Raw genomic sequence first — 19,488 nt, 5'->3', positions numbered from 1 at the left:
TTTGAATAATTATGTTGAAGAATTAAGATCGAAAAGTAGAAGGCGAGAGAGACTCAACCTGCAAGCCGCCCTGTGCATGTAAGCAATGCTGGCTACTGTACTAGCATGTGTGAAATACCAACTTTCGTATATAGAGCATGATGTTACAAATGATCATGGTATAGATAGATGCTTACTCGAGAAAGAGCAAGATGTGGGAAAAGGCAATATGCCATCCCATGTCCCTAGGTAGATTACCACATCTATAACCATCCAATTATGTTGGGAGGGGGCAAGACGATTGGATGGTTGCTCTGTCTTGAGGTCTGGCGCACTTACTGAATGTTGGCGGATTAAGAATGAGAGAAATGATTTCTCCATGCAACACATATTCGGGAAATAAAAGTTTAAGATTAGAGAAATGTTTTTATACATGGCAATTGACAATTTCACATTATTGATCTATTGAAATGTGCATACATAATCCATGAGCATGCCTCCAGATAAACGAGGCCAAAACCTTGCAAAAGCTCGAGACTATGAACATTACGCTCGTAACTACCACAAAGTGGAGATGTAACATCTGCCATGAAGAATACATAGGTTCAGGAACTTGTATGCACAAACATTTCTTAGGCGACCCTCAAAGACAAATTGGAAAGTGTAAGGGTTTGGGAGTGGAAAGGGTGATTGCCGTCTTGGGTGGTCAGACAGTCAGCAGTGCAGACACGATTGTGGATGAAATAGTTGCACTTCACCATTCTCAACTTATAATTGAAGAAAGAACCATGGGTCTTGAAACCCCGAGCGAGCAATCGACGACTATGAAAAGTTGTTCGCAAAGTGCAACTACACATAGTAGTGGTGTTGGATCCCTTGCACAATCGGCAAGCTACTCGAATGTGCAGATGGAAAGAGGACAATACAGTAATGTGCCTCATTTGAATTCCCATACACGTGTGCAACAACAATCTCTCGAAGCTTTCTTCAAAGCACAACATATCGAGAAAGCACAAGAAGATGTGTTTGAAGCTATATATTGCACGGGATATCCGTTGAGCATGGTGCAAAGCCCACATTGGAAAAAAGCCATCACTAAAGCTGGGCTGGGTATTACAATGCCTAGTTATGGTGATGTTTGTAACAACATGTTGGATGCTTACTATAGTAGGATGAAAGAGGAGATGCAACAAGTGGTTTATGATGGCATTGAGAAAACTGCTTGCACCATCATATCACATGGATGGAAGAATGTTATCAAGTGGCCCTTGATCAACGTCATGTTGCGTTCAAAGGGGAGGCTTTTCGATAGTCAATTGATACAAGCGATGAGGCTAAGAGGGGAGAATTCATTGCAGAGCAGTTAAGTAGATGCATTGAAAATATTGGTCCTGACAATATTATTCAGCTGATTACTGATAATGCCAAGAATTGTTGAAAGGCTAGGAAAATTATAAATTATAGATATCAACATATTTGGGCATCGCCATGCTCGTGCCACTGTCTAGATTTAGTCTTGGAGGATTGGTACAAAACACCTGAGACAAAAACTTCTTCAAAGTTTTTGTGGATGAGACACGAAAGGTCGTATTGTACTTTCTTAACCATGAGCAATTACTAGGCATATTCAAGAATCATTAGCCTGTGAGTTACCCGCTAGAGCTTCTAAAGCTAGGTGAAACGCGCTTTGGCACAAACTATATAATGATGGAGCAGTTGTTAAAGCAGCAGGCCCTTGTAACGAAGATGCTGTTCATCGCAAAAGCAGTAGAGTGGATAGCCAAGGCATGCTCAAACAACTCTCATAACGAATTTGGAGACCTAAAGGCGTTGATTATTAATAACCCGGAAGAGGGTATCCGATGCAGTGGAAGCTATGAAGCCAATTTGGTTTGCAATCTGTAGGTTGTATGTGAAAGGGCCAAGTATGGGAAGTGCTTAACTGGTAGATGTGAGCCATTGCCTGACTTCGATCTTTACTCTATTATACACATTAGTCGAGGCGAGGCGAATACGATCGACCGAAGCGGATCACCTCCTAGCCTGTGACTGAGACATAAACAAACATCTCTCCCTCTCTCTCTTTTACTCTTCCTCTCTCTATTTTCCTCTCTCCCTTTTACTCTCCCTCTCTTTCCTCTCTCTCTTTTACTCTCCCTCCCTCTCAAGTACTTTATTTTTATTTTAAATCCCTACCTCCCAAGTAGTTACACAAGAACGTGTCTCAAAAAGGGAGACAGTAACATAAGAACTTGCTCGACCGCAAGTCTATCAAAAGGCATGTCAATTTATTGCATCATCTTCAAGGCAAGTGGCAGTAACACAAGAACCTGTCTTGAAAAAAGAGACAATAATACAAGAACCTACCAAGACGGAAGCTGAATTCACATTGGGATCCACACAAGACCCTTCCTTAGTGAGAAATTTGGCATCTATCCTCAGGGAAGCTTCACAAGAGTCGGCCACACAAGTAATTCCCAACACAATGGAAGCCACACAAGAACCTTCCAATGTGAACAATGAATTATCTTCATCCTTGACAACTTTCTCAGCTGAAACTTGGGCTCAACAAAATCAAAAGATCTCTAAGACATTGCAATCCTACTCACACTTAACACATAGAACATATATCACTTTATTACGATGAGTATCATAGAAATGGTACATGTGGGAGATCGCAAAGTTCAATGGTGCAACACTGACAACAAGAAACATGCCAACAGTAGATCCACAAGAACCTACTCCTAAAAGTGGAGTAGCTTCACAAGAACCTATTGCTGCAATCAAGGATCTCAAAGAATTTCAAGCAACGTTGCTTGCCAAGAAAGATCTCCAGTGATGTCTTAGTGACTCTCCTTCCAAGTAATTATCAGACTTACATTAGGTCCCAAATAGCTATACAATTCATATTCCTTTGGTCTACAGAAGGATGTCCTTGCTAGGTTTGGGTCACAATTGGTCAATATGTCACCTGTGGAAGTCCTACGTGAAAATAAAGGTCAGTCCTCTTCAAGTTCTCAACACGGCACACTCAGCAAATCACAAGTACATCAGCCCAATGGCTCCTTTGTTGGGGAGATAAGCTACAAACACTATGGAAAGTCGATTCACCAATCAGCATTAACAACACACCCCTTCAATAGAGCCAAAACAAAACAGGGCACAGACTTATGCCTAAGTCGTCAGGGTCTTGAATTGTAGTTCACACGTGGAATGACAAGTGGTTCTCCACAAGCAGCTCTCAAGGATGCATTCAACTCCAGGTTGAAGGTGATCACACCAATATGGGTTTGGATGAGTTTCTTGTGACCCTCAAAGCTTTTTTCACATTCCTTTACTAACATCACCATTAACTATCTAACTTCTACTCATCCTCTTTTCTTTTAGTTCTAGCTTAGAATCCTTTCCTAGAATCCCGCTTCTATAAACCTCTTTAGCCATAGTCCTCATTTTAGGGGTTTGTATGGTGTATTATCAAACTCCTCTTGATTTCATGACTCAAAAAAATAAAGCTCCAGATGGTGCCATAACCTTATTGGGCTCAAATACTTCCAAGCAAAGCCCTCAATAAAATGGATTTTGAAAGAACTTCAATGCAAAGAAGCAAGACAAAATGTCATGCACAACTCTGGATGTTCAACCATGGCATGTCAATGACATAGTCTGGCGAGAATCCATTAGAAGTCTCACTCAAATAAAATATGGGACTTAAGAGGAGCATGAGAATGCACTTTACTGACTCTGCTAACACCAACACCACTAGGATCGTACATCAATCCCTACTAGCACCTTCTTCCTAATAACTTACCCCTTAGATTTTTCTTTTTCTTTTTCTTATTCCTTCTTTGAATGGTCACAAGTACTCAACTCGGCTCACTCAAACCTTGAGGTGCTCGTTCCAAAAGAATCACTCATCCATAATTCCAAACAATCATTCCATAACAAGGAGCCACTACATCCCTCTGCTGCAATGGACCAAAAGAAGATTCAGCCTAGTGCACATGAAAGACTACTTTGCATTATCTTCATTGATAACGCTCTAACAACCATGAACGTTGCACGATCTAGAGGACTAGATCGAGATCAAGAAGGGGGGAATGTTAATAGATTGGTTAACAATATGCCACTGCTGGTTAAGTGATGTGATGGACAATGGCAAGTCCATAGAGCCAGCATTGTGTCTTGGAGCTAGATGGGCCCAAGAGGATGGTAAAAGAATGAGAAGAGAGAGTGGTATAAAAAGATTAAGGTTGGCCCTCCCTCCAAAAGGTGACTTGTATAAAAGGCCAAATGGTTGACTTTGGTCTTCATTGTTGTTTGCACAAGTTTGGATACAAGCTCCCTCTTCTCTTCCAAGAGAGTGTTTTGGGTGTTCCCTTGTTTCCATTATGTGTGGTTGCCACTCCATCCCCCTTCACTTTCCTCTTCCCTTCTCCTTCTCCCTCCCTTCTCCCCTCTCTTTGCCCCTCCCCTCTCCTCTCCCCTCTTCCTCTTCCCTCTTTCTCGCGTGGAACCACATTGCAACAATCCGGAGGCTGCTTGAGTGACACTTGTGGATGGCTCGTGCCTTGCATTGCTCTCAGAAGGAGTAGCTTGGAGTGGAGGCTCCATTAGCATCATCTATTCAACATCCCCACGACACATGAGTCACTGCCAAGACCCACACAATTACACATACAATCAAATCGATCACAATATCATTGGTCACTTTTGATAGATAGCATCCTTTGCTAAGAGCTTGCACTTGCTTACAAAAATGCACACCTTCTTGTTAGACCCTTGATGGAGAGCTTCTTGTCAAACCCATTATGGACCATCTAAAGGGATGCTTCGCATTGGCATCTACACCTCTAAGCACACACTAGTCAATTCAAAGTAGAACTTGATGAGCATCTCCATTTCTCTTGTAGCCAAACAATTGGTCATCCAATGTTGCAAATATAAGAAAAAATGCAGATAGGTGATAGCCTCCCAAAGTTTGAAAAGGATTTTGTCGATCAAATACGATGCAAACTACCCATGCCATATCAACATGCCTTGGATCAATTTCCCAATGTTGATTTAATGAGACTTTTTGGCCCAAAATAGCTACAAAACCCAAATGTCACATCAACAAACTTCAAATTTTGGAACTTTTCCCTACCTTGGAGGGAAGGTATCCCAAAAGATCCTCCCCCCCTGTGGAAGAGAATCAATTTAATTTTCTACTCCCTTTTGTGGAGGAGAATCAATCGAGCTCTGCATTAAGCTCCATGAGTAGCCCATCATCTATCTCAATGACCATTGGGTGATATCTTCCATAGTTTATTGTACTCATTCTTAATATCCCACATGGAATATTTAATAAAATCTCAAGTATGTCAGATATTCATTTCTTCTAGAGCAATGAGGCAGAGCAATGAGGCTTGACGAATCAGTTAGAGAAGTGTCATTGTTGATCTCAAGGTCAACTCTTGCATTGGCCTTAGCTACTACTAGGATCTCTAGCTTATCACAACACTTTCTTCATGAAAAAGTTAAGTCAAATCCTTCAAGGATTTATACATTCACATCTATCAAGGGAGGAGAAAGGGTAGATGAAGGAATAACAACTTAACCTAAGCATGCATGGAAGGACCTATTGACTCCCCATATTTGAAGATGATGGGAGATTAGGGGGGAGAAGATCCATAAAATTTGACATGTTGGTTCCTAGCTTTTGCACACACCACCTCATCATTTGATTCTTCTACCTCTGTGTCCACAGTCTCCAAAAGCTACACATGTGGAGTATTAGGACACTAGGAGTTGTAGCACCCCGTTCTAATTGTAACCATGAAAAGTTATCAATGCCCTATGAAGTGATGATCTTGTAGCCTTGAACTACAAGTCTATCAACTCAAGTTAAATCTAAATGATTTCCTTTGCAAGAATTGGAAGTGAAGTATGAACTTTACAAGAAGAGAAACATACTTCTAGGAATGTTGAGAGTTGTGTAGCTTGCACCATACACTAAGGTCTACAGAGGAACCTAAAATAGGACATGGGGAAACCCTAACTTTAAAGTGTAAGTTGTATATATTCTCATTTCTCTTCATTCTTCAATAGATTTGTATATTGTAGGCTTCTATGGTGTACTCTCTCACTCTTTCTCTCCCACTCACTTGCTCTTTCCCTTTCTCTTCACTTGCACATGGTACAAGAGTCTAACCATTGTTGAAGAAGAAGATGTGGGTGACAGAGAGAGGAGTGCACACACAAGATGACTAACTTTACATAACATTGCTTTAAAAAGAAACTACAATATATACATGTTCACCCTTCAAGTTCACCGTTCATGGTTAGGGATGAGATTTTTAATGGTGATAAGATCCAAAGCATCCTTACTGTTACACTTGTGGTGCTGGACATCCTACTGTGACAGTGCATTCTCTTAAGTGCCATATAGTGATCCAAGATGGCTCCGATGTTGCTATTCAAATTGTTGGTGCTCATGTGGACAATGTTGTCTCTTTGTAAACCCATTTCATGGTTCTACATGAGGACAGTGCCTTGCGCGTTGGCCCATGCTACTGAAGTTGAAGCCCATAGGATACTTCACTATCAAGACTTGTGGTCACGTGATTGCTTTTGATGCAGAGTGACTTGGTAGTGTATGCAAAGTGACCCGGTGGTGTTTACATGACTTTGTCTCGCTGTTTGGTTTCTTTGTAATAAAGAGGGAGACTACTCCTCATTTTGGTAGTGTAAGCAGAGTGACTTGAAGGTGTTTGAGTGAGTGCACCTCACTTCTTGCTTTGTTTGTAATAAACAGGGAGACTATTCCTCATTTTGGTAGGAAGCAAAAGTGGTTGGAATCGCTTTGCACATTTGTGTTTAATCAAAGATGGTCTTGAAAATTGTGTTACTTTTGCAATATTGTGATCACGTGTAATTAATCACACTACAAGTACAATTCTCTTGCCAAGATGATTTTGGCATGAGAATATGTAATGATGTATACGATCAGAAACATTGACATGTATTCCACACTAAGTTAACCACACACACCTACACACTCCCAAAATTAGATTCACTGCATAACTATGTTAGAATACATTTACCGCATGATGTACACAAGTACAACGGTCATTCATATGCACATTACCATAAGTTAAAGCACATAAAGGTCCAGGTCCCCCTAATCTTAGTTCCTTGCATGAACATACCAAAAGAGGTGCAACACCTGATTTCATTCTCATAATGGAATACAATAAACAATTGGATGGTTATGACTATACAAGAGTTCATCACACTCACCCAAGTAACATGGACATCATAACTTGTCTCATTCCACTCATGACTTATGATGGATTGATGCACATCCTATGCAAGTAAATTGCTAGGTCCACAACATTATGAACGTCACTTTAGTTTCTACTCACAAGAATTCTAGAGAAGGTTAAAGAGAATGACATCACAGTATGACATGTTGCAACATATGTACGCATGGCATTTTCTTCCAGGCTTCTAATTTATGATTGCCTAGTTTATTATAGGGACAAAAGTCATTGACTTGCTTGGAATATGTATTTCTTGGAATCTCTCATTATTTCAGATCGAGATTAGGTGGCACCTGTAGGTTCCTCGAAAATTTCAGCATTTCAAATCAAGAGAAGGCGGCACCGACAGGGTCCTTGAATTTTTCAAGAGTACTAGTTGGTTCACACCATGTGCCCAGACATGGAGGAAGAAAATGGAGAGGAGGATGGCTACCGAGAGAGGTGGTTCACACCATCCGATGGTCATGATAGAATGAAAGGCTAAAGGATGAGTGGCCAGGAATCTTGTAGGTCCCTGTGGGAGAGGTAGGTTAAGCCTCCAACGGGTGCATTTCCTATCCATTTCTTTTCTTTGGCCAAGGAGTTGGGCGGAGCTTGACACTAAGAGGTGGGTGCATTTCCGTGTCCATTTCTTTTCTTTGGCCAAGGAGTTGGGCAGAGTATCACTAGAAAAGGAGGGTGCTCATCTCATTCTTTGGCCAAGGAGTTGGGCTGAGGATTGGAGGTGGAGACTATCATGTGGGGGCTCATCTCAGCTATTGGTCAAAGTCCACTTTTAGTCCATATGGACGTGAACCGTGTCTCTCATGTCAAGAGGAGTTGATTTCCCGTTACGACATCAATCAGTAGAACGGAGAGTCGTTCCTCCTTTAGATCCGCCTCAGTCGTGCTAATTCCCAGTCTACCTTCCTGTTCGACTTCCGCAGACCAACAGCATGCAGCTGGATTTCGCTTCATCGTCTTCTCGCGCTCCTCCATTGTACGTATCTGTCCCCTGTCATTCCGATTTCGCCATCAGAATTAGCCCATTTTTGTGCTTTTCGTTTGCTAACATCGATAGATCTACTGTAGTCTGATTCCTCGTTTTCTGATTACGGTCGGGTTCATGCTGTACTCCAGACCGGAGCCTGAGCTGTTACCAAAACACACGATTTTTCTGAGCCACAGTGGCAAACAGAAAGACTTCGTTGAGCAGTTGTGCGAAGATTTGCTAGGTTTTGGGTATAATCCATTTTTTGACAAGCGCCCAGACAGTCTAGAGAAAGGAGAAAAGTTTCCCGAGCTTATCTACAAGGCTTGTAGACAGTGCCGGGTTGCTGTTGTTCTTCTATCCAGGGAGTTCCTTGGATCGAAATGGCCAATGAAGGAATTGGCTGCTTTTATCAAAGCACAGAAATGTCAAAAGTCAGAAATGGTGATTCTTCCGGTATTTTACAAACTGTTGCCGGAAGATCTCAAGGATGACTGGCGAAAACAATGGAAAAAATTGGCACGTAAGGATAAGTCTTTGGACCTGGATGACTGGCAAGCAGCGATTAATGCATTGAATCCCATAAATGCCTTGGTGTCTAGCAAGTTTGATGGTGACGTGAACCTGAGAAAAGAGATTGTCCAAACTATCTCAAGGATAGTTCCTCCAGAAACGACCTCGGATCTATCTGATTTGCAGGGGATGGAGCGATTTTGTGAGGTTAGGGTCATCTCGATCTTTTGTCATATGTATTTTGGTAGATTAGGATTATGCCAAAGTGGAATGTGCTCACCGGGTCTGGAATTCTGTTTACAGACGATTCTACAGCATTTCGAATCGACCACTGTCGATCAAAGGATCGGTGTTTATGGTATTGGAGGAAGAGGCAAATCGACACTGTGCATGTGTTTGCGCGATCGCTTGTTTGGGAAGTTCTGTGGCAGAGTGTGTCACGCAGAATTTGGCAGTAAGGACAGTAGTGTTGTTATGCTGCTGCACAAGGTTTTGAAGGAACTCACTGGAGCAAACGACGATTTTCTGAGTAGGCATGTAAATACGAAGGAGCAGGTAACAGCTTTGAATTCTTCACCAGGGTTGCGTGACAACTGTTTTTTCTCTGCACCTTACCTGTTTTGTTTCCGCTTTTTGTAGGCCTACAAGCTTCTACAGGATCGAATCCCTAAGCAAAGCGTGTTCTTGGCGTTGGATAATGTTTCAGACAATATCGAAACCGATTCGATAGATGTTGCTAGAAAAATTCTCACATTACAGTTTGCTCCTGAAAGTATGGTATTGGTAACTGCAAGGAGTCGAGACGTTCTTTCGACATACCTTGGCATTCGTCGGTGTGTGGCTACTCCTAGTTTGAAAGAAGAGGAAGCCAAGAAAATGGTTCTTCAACTAAAGAACTTTTCACCAAGATGGGTTCTCACCAAGCGCCAACATGAGATTCTCGACTGTGTTGTGGAGCAGTGTCGCTTTCAAGAAGACAACGGCTACCATTTTCACCCGTTAGCTCTTAAGGTCTTTGCTGGCCAATTGGAAAGCGATCCCTCGCAGTGGGACGCTAAAAATTTGGATCTTCATTTCTGTACGGATTTCCAGCACAAACTTTTCTATGGCATTGAAGAAAGCTATTGTAGATTGCCCCGTGCAGAATACAAAGATATATTTTTGGACATCGCTTTGTACACTCCAGAGGAATCAGGGACGGTGGGCAAAGTCTGTGACTGGCTGAGTGACACAATGTACGAGGGAAACTCCAAGGAAGACCTGAAAAGATGTGTATGTTCGAACACCATTCTTCTAGTTAAATTTTCTTGCTTACTTGAAGTTACTGCATAGAGAGTCTATGTTTGTGGAGAATGATGAAATGATTTACTTTACGGGAATGTCCTGAGTGGGTTTCTTGGATTGTTATGCACCACAGCTACGTATTTTGAAGACCAAGGCGCTGGTAGAGCATTGGAGCAAGGATGATGATTATATTCGCGTCCACGAGCTTTACCGGGAAATGGCATACAGGAAGGCTTGCATAGAGCCTGAGACTCCTAGATTTGTTTTTGAGAGAGGTGTGAAGCAAGATCCTACACGCAAGTTCCTAAGGGTGGCTGAGCACATAGAACGCATAGGCTTTGTGAAAGGAAAGTTCAGAAGCCTGCAGTTGTCCCCCAGGTTCCAAAAATTAGAGCTGCTGAGTCTAAGGAGCTGCGAGAACTTGGAGGAATTGGATTTGCAGGGGCTTCCCTCTTTGGTGAGCCTAGAGATAAGTATGTGCCCATTGAGAAATTTGAGTTTGGAGAGGTTGGATAGCTTGTCATGGTTGAGTATCTCACTCTGCAGCAGTCTTGAGGAAATGAATACACCATCTTTTAAGAGTCTAAAATGCATGACTGTCTCAAAGTGCGAAATGCTCGAGAAGCTGAATTTGAGAGGGTGCGAGCAGCTGAGGTCGGTTTGTTTGGCATACATGGACTGTGTAGAGGAGCTGAATTTGGGTACCTCTGAAAACTTGCAAGCCTTGAATTTGAGGCACTGCAATCGCTTGCGCTACGTTCGCTTGAGCGGGGCAACTCGTCTATTCACATTTACGAAATGGTTTTGTCCGCGGTTGCTGAAGGTGGAAGGATTGATGGGCGAGACTCACCTCATTATGTCAAGCGACGCTGCATGCCTGAGCCTGGAGAGATGGGGGAATGTGCCTGACAGTGTGATGGAAGTGGTGGAGAGATCTACACGTTTGGAAACCTTACAACTATGGGACTGCCCCATGAGCAGGTTAACAGATGTGCGATTTTGCATCAACATTCGTAAACTCAGTTTGAACGTGGTAGACATTTTGTTGTGTGGAGGGAGATCCATGGGGCCTTTCCCAGTGGGTGAATCTTGGAAGGATCTGCGGTGGCCACCTCCATTGACTTACATTGAACTGCCATCGTCCTTGGAGAAACTTCGGATTTCAAGGTGCAGGGATGTGGCGGTAGCGGAGATATGCTCCAAGCTACAAGGCTTAAGGGAGCTGAAGGAATTGGTATTACACGAGGTTCGAGTGAGTAGGCTGTGGGAGCTGTACGAGAGGTCATTTACTTGGGACAAAATTTATGAGGAAGAGAAGGGTAGAGAAGGGGATTGGGAGAACGTTGATGGGGAAGAGTGGAGGTGGGCGGCGAAGGTACTTGAGGAAGAGAAGGGTAGAGAAGGGGATTGGGAGAACGTTGATGGGGAAGAGTGGAGGTGGGAGGAGGTACTTGAGGAAGGTATGGTGAGGAAGGAGCGAATGGTGACGCAGGAGACGATGGCTGAGAGGAGGAGAGTGTTGAAAGAGAGAATGGGAAAGATGTATGAGGAGTATGATCGGAGGCGTGAGGATGTGCTTCGTGAGGTCAATCAGGCAAACAGGGAGGCGTGGCTTGCGACTGTGATTGAACGCAGGGAGACTCAGGATGCTATTAACAAGTCAAGGGAGCAGATTTTTGCGGCAATTGTCCAGACTTGGTGGAAGGAATGGCACGAGACTTTCAAGGAGCCAAGCAGGGAAAGGAAGGAAGAAATGAGGAAGATGGCGATTGAGGTGCAAGATGCTCAGAAGCAGATCCTGGTGGCTATACACACGAGACTCCATTCCCTTGATTATATCATGACAGTAATGCATCGGAGTGAGGATTTCGGATTGACAAGCAAAATGTCGACGTTGATAAGACTCGTCTCTCGTTCTGAAGCAGCAGCAGACACTAAGAGGCTACTCCGCAAGGCGCAAGAAAGAATCGACCGTCTTAAGAGAGCACAAGGAATACTCATAGAGGACCCAAACCCCCAGCTAGGAAAAATCGTATGGTCCCATGAAGAATTCCGATGGACATTAGAGCACAAAGTGAAGCACCTTGATGCCAAGGGCTTAGAGCAAGCCAGCCTTGACGCTATAGAGGACCTGGCAAGCTCAGCAAGACAGGTGGTCCAATTGGCCATCAAGGAGATGTGGAAACTCACAACACTTGTCACCTTTCCGGTTGCTGCCCAAGGCACCCAGTTGCGTGAAATGGAGGAGACACTACATATGAGGAGAGAATTAGCCCCTTTTGTGCAAGATTCAAATCTAGAACCCATGGAGGCTACCAGGTGGAGGCAACATAGAATGCATGTAAAGCTTTTGCTATTGCATCATCCCACATTTGACCCTTATTCTATGCTCCTATGGGAAGACTTCATATCGCGGAAAGAGACTTTATGGGGCCTCCAAGAGGCAATGAAGGAGGAGGGATCTAAGGCGGAGGAGTTAAGGTGGGCAATGCAACGCTTGCACAACATAGCAAAGAAGCTAATTAAGTTGAGAGAGGAGCTCTTGGAACAAACTTCTATGGAACATGAATTACTAGGTGAGGAAAGCCTTAAAAGATGGATCATGGCCACCCAATGGCCTTACTGTCTTTGCATCCAACATTGCCACCGCATGCGAGAGCTCGATTTCTTCCCAGATTCCCAAATGACTCTTCGTCTCCATGAGAGATTGCTCTCTAAACATGGTGGAGATGATGTCATCATGGTCAACTATGCCTGTAACAAACACTGTCAAGAAGCATAATTAACAATGTGAAAGCTACATGATGATGTTGAGAGTTCACGCTCAACATCATGTGATCATGTGTGCATAGCACCATCACGTGATCATATGTGCATAGCACTAACCTTATAGAGTGCTATAAAGGAAAGGGTTATATCCCCTAACCCTAACCCTAAAAGGGTTTGTATATATTCTATTTTTTCAACTAAATCTAGTGTACAGTTAGTCATTTGTGGTGTGCTCTCTAGCTGTGCCCTCTCTCCTCATCTCCACTCTTCTCCTCTCCCCTCTTCATATTTTGTCATGGTATCACAGCATCCTTGTCTTCCGCTGAGACTTCCGCTGAGACATTGAGATTCTTGAGAGTGTGAGAGAGATTGTGAGATTGAGAGTTCTCTTGAGTGATTGTGAGATTCTTCCCTTCACTTCCGTTGAGAGAAATTTCTGTCCATTTGAGAGGAATTTCCGTTCATCTCTTTTGATAGTTTGTGAGAGATCTATTGAACGAGAGAGAGTTTTTCGTTCATTGCTTGAGTTCTTTGTGAGGATTTCCATTGTGAGATAGATTGAGAGTTATCCATTGAGAGCAATAGAGAGAGATCTTTGGAGGTTCTTAGAAAATTCAGTGAGAAAGAGAGATTTCTGCTGAGAGATTCCTTTCTGAGAGAGAGCCTTTGCACTTTATGTGAGAGAGAGCCTTTGCTTCTACCCTTAGTCTCGACTCTCCAGTGCATCTACGAGTCTACATCATCGAGACAACGAGCTTCTACAGTGCATCTATGACCAAGCAAAGCCTACTCCAAGCTTTAAGGCTTAAGCGACTAAGGCTCAGCCTTCAACGATCGGGATTCTACAACGACGGCTCCCCAGCTCCTGGCATACAACCGAATGTGACACGACCTCTACGAACTTCAAGCTACTTCAAACGGCTCTCCCTTCAGCCATCGACCTTACCAACAATGGGTGTAGACCATAGTAGATACGTATGCTCTCACATAGAAATCCACACCCCCACACAATTTTGAGCATCCATTTATACAAAGGTCTTCGTTACAAGTTGCATAGCACTAGGCTCCAACTCCTAGCCGCCACCAACAACAACCTCTCCAAGCAGCCTCTCCAAGCAGTCCCACAGTGGAGCAATGGGAGACTTCTATCTCTACAAGCCTCCGAGCTTCCAGTCTACAGGCTATCTCAAGACTCACGGCTCCTAAACCATCTACAGGCGTCCAACTCCAGTAGCACTATTGCATGCGCCTCTACAAGCTTCTACGACAACACGGCTAACTCTATCGCCTTCCACACGGCTTCCCAAGGTGCAACAGCGATCGATTGCTGCTTTCTGCAACCTCTCCAACCGCCACCGAATGCGCGATCTCCAAGGCTCTCACAGCCACCACAGCCACCGACGGCTCCTTCAATCAGCTCCCTAACATAGCTAGCATCAACGACTTGACGGGCTCCATAGCTCTCGGCGCCAGTCACCATAGCTCCAACTACAACAAGCCAGTGAACAGGAAAGCCTTCCAAACCTTCAACGGGGACCGTTCTACTACCCACAGCTTCCACAACGCCCGCTCTGACGACGCTCTCTGCTCTGTAGTCACGGGAAAACAACGATCTCCCGTAATGTCCCGTAGATGTCAACATAGCCTCCTAAGGATCGAGCGCCACCCGCGCCTACAGCAACGACAGCCTCGATGGACACGAAGACGAAATCTTCATAGATTTCGTCGATTCTCAAAAGATTCCGTAAGAATCTCCAAGTGACACGTGGCACCTTATCTTCACTGCCACGTCAGCAATCTCCAACGCATGCCACGTGCCCAATAGAGTGATGGGTCTCCATTGAGACACAAGACTCCTATTACTCCCCTTTGGGATGAGATGAATGAGACCATCTGTAAGTGAGTCCGGCATCTCACCAGAGTCCCACACGCCCTGCAGGGCCAATGTAATGTGATCACCAATCTGCTCCCGAAAAGTAATAAAAAAGGAAGGGGTAGGTCCATCCGAACCTGGGCACTTGCCCTTGTGAAGGGCAAGTAATGCAGTCTTGAATTCTGCATTGGTGAAAGGTGCATCCAGAGAAACATACATCTCATCCTTCACCAATACAGGGATACACTGCCAAATAACCTCTCTGGCATCATCAATGGCCTGTGTGCCTGGATCTGCAGTAAGAAGGGATGCAAAAAATTCTGAAGCTACACGCATGACAGCATCAGGATCTGACTGTAACACCCCGTCTGAGTCAACAAGCTGCGAAACACACTCTCTACTATGTCTGGGCCCATGAGTAGAGAAAAAGTGTTTGTTGACCCTACCACCCATCTGAATCCAAAAGGATTCCCGTGCATGAAAGGCATACTCTGCTCTCTGATCCAACAATGTCTGCAAATGAGCCCTTGCTGCAGCAAGGCGCTCCTGAATCCAAGCCTCTGTGGGCCTCTTCTGCTCTTCCCTCTAAAGGGACGCTAACTGCTGGCGTATACCAATCTCACATCTGAGAATCTCATGTCTCCTAGAATTAGCGACTGAATGATAATAGTCACTAATTCCAGATAAGGCTGCAGCTACCTGAGATGGATGGACAGCTCCACCCTATATGTGAGAAACCCAAATCTGTAAAATATCCTCCGTGAGGCTCTCCTCTACATAAAAAGCATCCGGAATCCTGACACTGGCAAAGCGTCCTCTCCGATGAGGCTCAAGAATCTACAAGACCACTGGAAAATGATCTGAGGTGGAAACCCCAGTAGAAATGCATACAGATGCTCCTCTGTCAAGTGCCCAATCGTGTCTACATAAAATCTGTCAATCCGTGCATGAATGGGCATGTGTATTCTCCTGTTCGACCAAGAGTACAGGAGTGACTGTGGCATAATATGAAAGGCATCATCCAACCAAGTGTCTCTGCCACTGAACTGAAAGAGAAAGGCATCCCAGGCTGCCCTCTCCAAAGAATGAATTCCACCCTGTCTGCCTCCCTTTTTGTTTGAAGGCAACTCAACCATGTTGAAGTCACCACCAATGATCCACGAATCGGCAATGGGGGCCCAAGAGAGTAACTCCTTCCAAAAGGAGATCCGCTCCCCTCTGTTGTTGGGAGCATAAAGATTGAGAAGACCAATCTTACGCCCTCCAATCAAAATAATGGTCCATTGAGCTCTAGAAGGGGAGATAATACCATGACCGGCAACCAAGGGGAGAATAGAAAGAGAGACTGAAATGCAAGTACCTCCCCTTGTGCCCATAGCAGGCGACCAAAAGGTATGTCCTGAAAGCAGTTTGCCAGACTTAGAGCAATCACTCGCATCCAGCTTGTGTTCCTAGATAAAAAGGATATCAATAGCACCTCCAGTGACGCCTGGATGAAGCTGGTTCTAGATTAGCTGCCTACGGCGACGGTGTGGAACTCCGCCTAGGCCCTGTATGTTCCAGCTGACTATCCTCATCGACAGGAGGATGCTGGATGGAAAGGCTTACCCGACCTAGTAGAGGAGACCAGCTTCCCCTGGGCCGAAACACTCCTACTGAGGGCAGGAAACTCAACAAGTGAAAGGATCCCCACACCTGCTGAAAGGGAGGCCCTGTCAGAAGGAATCCCAATGACCGGGACCCCTAAGGTGGAGGGCACAAACTCCTCATCATCCATGAAAGTCGCCGAATCTGCCAGTGCCGAAAAAGAATTCCTGATAAGCAAGTCTGGCCGAGGAGTGCGAAGAAGACCTACACTTGTGGAAGATGGAGGAGAAGGACCTGCCAGGCCTCTATTAGCAGAATTGGAGCTGGGGTTTGAGGAGGCCTGTGGCTGGGGTGAAGAGGAATCAGGAGCCCTCATCTGCGCCTGCACTTTCTCGGTTGTCCTCACTGTGGCAGGAACAGTCTGCGGGGAAGAAGTACCTGTAGTCCCCTCGTGGTCAGAAACCAAGGGGTCTGAGACCAAAGTGACTGGCGCTGGTGGATCTAAAGGCCCCTCCTGATGTGAAACTGTAGTGTCTCGGGCTGCAGCAACATCCACCTCTGGAGTCTGGAAGGTGTCTATCTGAACAGGAACAAAAGTCTCCTCCTGAGGTAAGGGAGCTGCTCTGATAGCTCTCCATCGTGGTACTGGGTGTGCTGCGGGCATTGGGCGCCCTGATGTCCCTGGTGGTCCTGGGGTGCGCGAAGCAGGGCGCCTGTTGCTCTTGGTGGTCCTGGAGTGCGTGGTACAGGGTGCTGGGGAGGTGCAGTCATGGTAGTACGTGAAGGAGCCGCACCAGAAGACCTCTTGGGTCTTTTTCTCTTCCTTGGGCAGTCTCTAGCAAAGTGCCCAAGGGTCCTGCAAATCCTGCACTGGTCCTGTCTACTTGAAATCTCGACTCTCTGTCGAAAGAGAGAGCCGTCTGGACGCTGAAGCATAATGTGGTCATCTGAGATGTTAGGGTTAGAGACAATGACCCTAACACGAGGCACCCCGTCTGCACTGACTGCCTCTGCCAAGGAAGAAGGCATGCCAGGAAGGGAGGGGATCTCCGTGACCACTCCGAATGTGGCTCCAATAGTGGCAAGTAGTCGATGGTAGACCTGAGGAAGACCAGGAAACCTAATGAACAGTGATGTGACCTGCCGGTCCTCCTCAACCGGATCGAAGCCCAAGGTGTAGGGCAAAAGAAAGATCCTCCTCGAACCCAAAGCCAGGGGATTAGCTTTGAGAACAGGGGCTGTGGACTCGTAGGAGTCGAAAAACCACTTGGAAGAATCCACATCCCAAAAGTCGAATATCCTTGAGGTGAGGGGCGAGGTCTCCTGGTAACGCGGCCAGCATCTAGTCTCTAGCCTGTGATCTGGAAGGGTGTGACCCAAAGATGCGGGCGAAAAGTGATGTGGAGCCCTCTAATTCCACATCTTTCTTGAGCTGTTGCAGCTCGTCTTATGAAAAAATGACAGTTCTCGCGGCCAGTGGAGGTGGACGGAGATTGGCTGAATGGGGATCCATTCGCCAATCGATGTGAAAAGGCCGATTCCAACACTGAAAAAGCTCCGTCCGTGAAACTACTGCCAAGGACGCCTTGAACGCGGGCGCAAGAAGAAGGAGAAAGAGAGGGTAGGAGAGAGGGGAAGGGAAGGGAAAGAGAGGGGCAGGAAGAAGGAGAAAGAGAGGGGAGACAGAGGTAGGCTAAGGGGGAGGCGTGGGGAGCTGAGATAGGGAGGAAGGGGGCAGGGAGGGAGAGGGAGGAGGTTTAGGGTTTTGAGGGGGGGGGGGGTTCACCTTGGGGGGGAGAGCAGCGGGGGGGGGGGGGGGAGAGCGTGGGGGAGGGAGGGGGGCGGGGGAGGAGAACGGGGCGGGGGGGCTGGCAGGGGAGAGGGAGGGCAGAGGAGAAGGGGGCAGCGGGGAGGGGGAAAGCAGCGGGGGGGGAGAGGGAGGGTGGGGGGGGGGGCGGGGAAGGAGAAGGGGGCGGGGGGGTTGGCAGGGGAGAGGGAGGGCGAAGGAGAAGGGGGCAGCGGGGAGGGGGGCAGCGGGGGAGGAACCTTATCTTATCGTGCCACATCAGCACCTGGCAACCTACCTGCCATGTCATCTCCTCTATCGTTGTGCCACGTCATCTATCACGGTGGCAGCCACATCATCAGTGCCACGTAGGTAGGCCACATCACCATCGATTGCCACATCATCATCAACAGCCACGTCAACATATCCACATCATCAAGCCACATCATCTGCCACATCACTAATGACACGTCATCAGTGCCATGTCAGCATTGCCACGTCACCTTGTTGACATCAGTAGTGCCACCTCAGCAGTCCAGTCAGCACTGACCCCTGCCAGGCACACACAGTGCTCCACAGGCACTTCATGTGACCATTCCTACCACCTCAGCATAGGCTTCACAGGCACACCTCTTGCTAGGCACAGTGCCACATCATCAATGCATGTGACACAGTGACACATCATCATTGAGCACCATTTGCACTCCTTTTGCCCCTCCACCTAGATCAAGTCATATCTCTTGATCCAGGAAGAATTTGAGGGTGGTCCAAAAAGGAAAGTCGCTCGTTTTTTCGTGCTCTATGCACTCGTCACATCATGCGCACATTTCAGTGCAAGTTACACTCACATTTGAGCCTCGCCGACAAAACCACTTCCTTCATGCACATTTGCCTCTACATCGACGCATCCGACCCAACACTTAAAAAGAACAAAAGAAAAGGAATTATTTGTTGTTCTTTCATCGATCGACGGTTGGTTTAGATCTAGATCAGAGTAGACTAGATCGCCATAGAGGGGACGCTTTGAATTTCCCCAAGTTGCCAATCTAAGCCATGCCCGAAATTCCTGACTAGTACCTACTCGGAGTCAGTCCATACGCTCACATCCGATTTCACATCATTACATTACCTGAAACCTTACGTTCATCAGTTCAGTGAGCAAACTTTAGAGTTCAGAGGCATTGCAGATTGATTCAGTGGGCAGATAACATTTGATTTCACACACACATGCCACCATTGTAAAGCCTATTCGGCTATCTCACGACATCGTGCACATCATTTTCAGCCTTGTAAAGCCTCTTGGCTATTCCCAGCATCATTGCCACAAGCCTTGTAACACAGATCAGATTTTATATACTGCAGTTCTATCTTCACCGACGGTACAGATATTTCACTTGGCATCTTTAGTGTATTTGCAGTTGATTCA

The 19,488-nt window shown here is 45.7% G+C and overlaps 1 protein-coding gene across 1 annotated transcript; it reads left to right on the top strand.

Moving 5' to 3' along the window:
- Positions 1-8,158: 8,158 nt before the first annotated feature.
- LOC147887394 (uncharacterized) lies at positions 8,159-12,829 on the top strand. Its single transcript, XM_087394301.1, has 6 exons — positions 8,159-8,259; positions 8,400-8,970; positions 9,067-9,318; positions 9,403-10,035; positions 10,181-11,422; positions 11,495-12,829. Exons 1-6 carry the CDS (start codon positions 8,216-8,218, stop codon positions 12,827-12,829), a joined length of 4,077 nt encoding a protein of 1,358 aa, XP_087250427.1. The 5' UTR covers positions 8,159-8,215.
- The last annotated feature ends 6,659 nt before the right edge of the window (positions 12,830-19,488 follow it).

The sequence above is a fragment of the Dipteris shenzhenensis genome, chromosome 23 (genome assembly GCF_047967505.1).
Source record: "Dipteris shenzhenensis isolate YYH24624 ecotype China chromosome 23, Dip_SZ_1.0, whole genome shotgun sequence".
NCBI classification, from domain to species: Eukaryota; Viridiplantae; Streptophyta; class Polypodiopsida; order Gleicheniales; family Dipteridaceae; genus Dipteris; species Dipteris shenzhenensis.
This window is presented reverse-complemented; position numbering and strand designations above follow the sequence as displayed.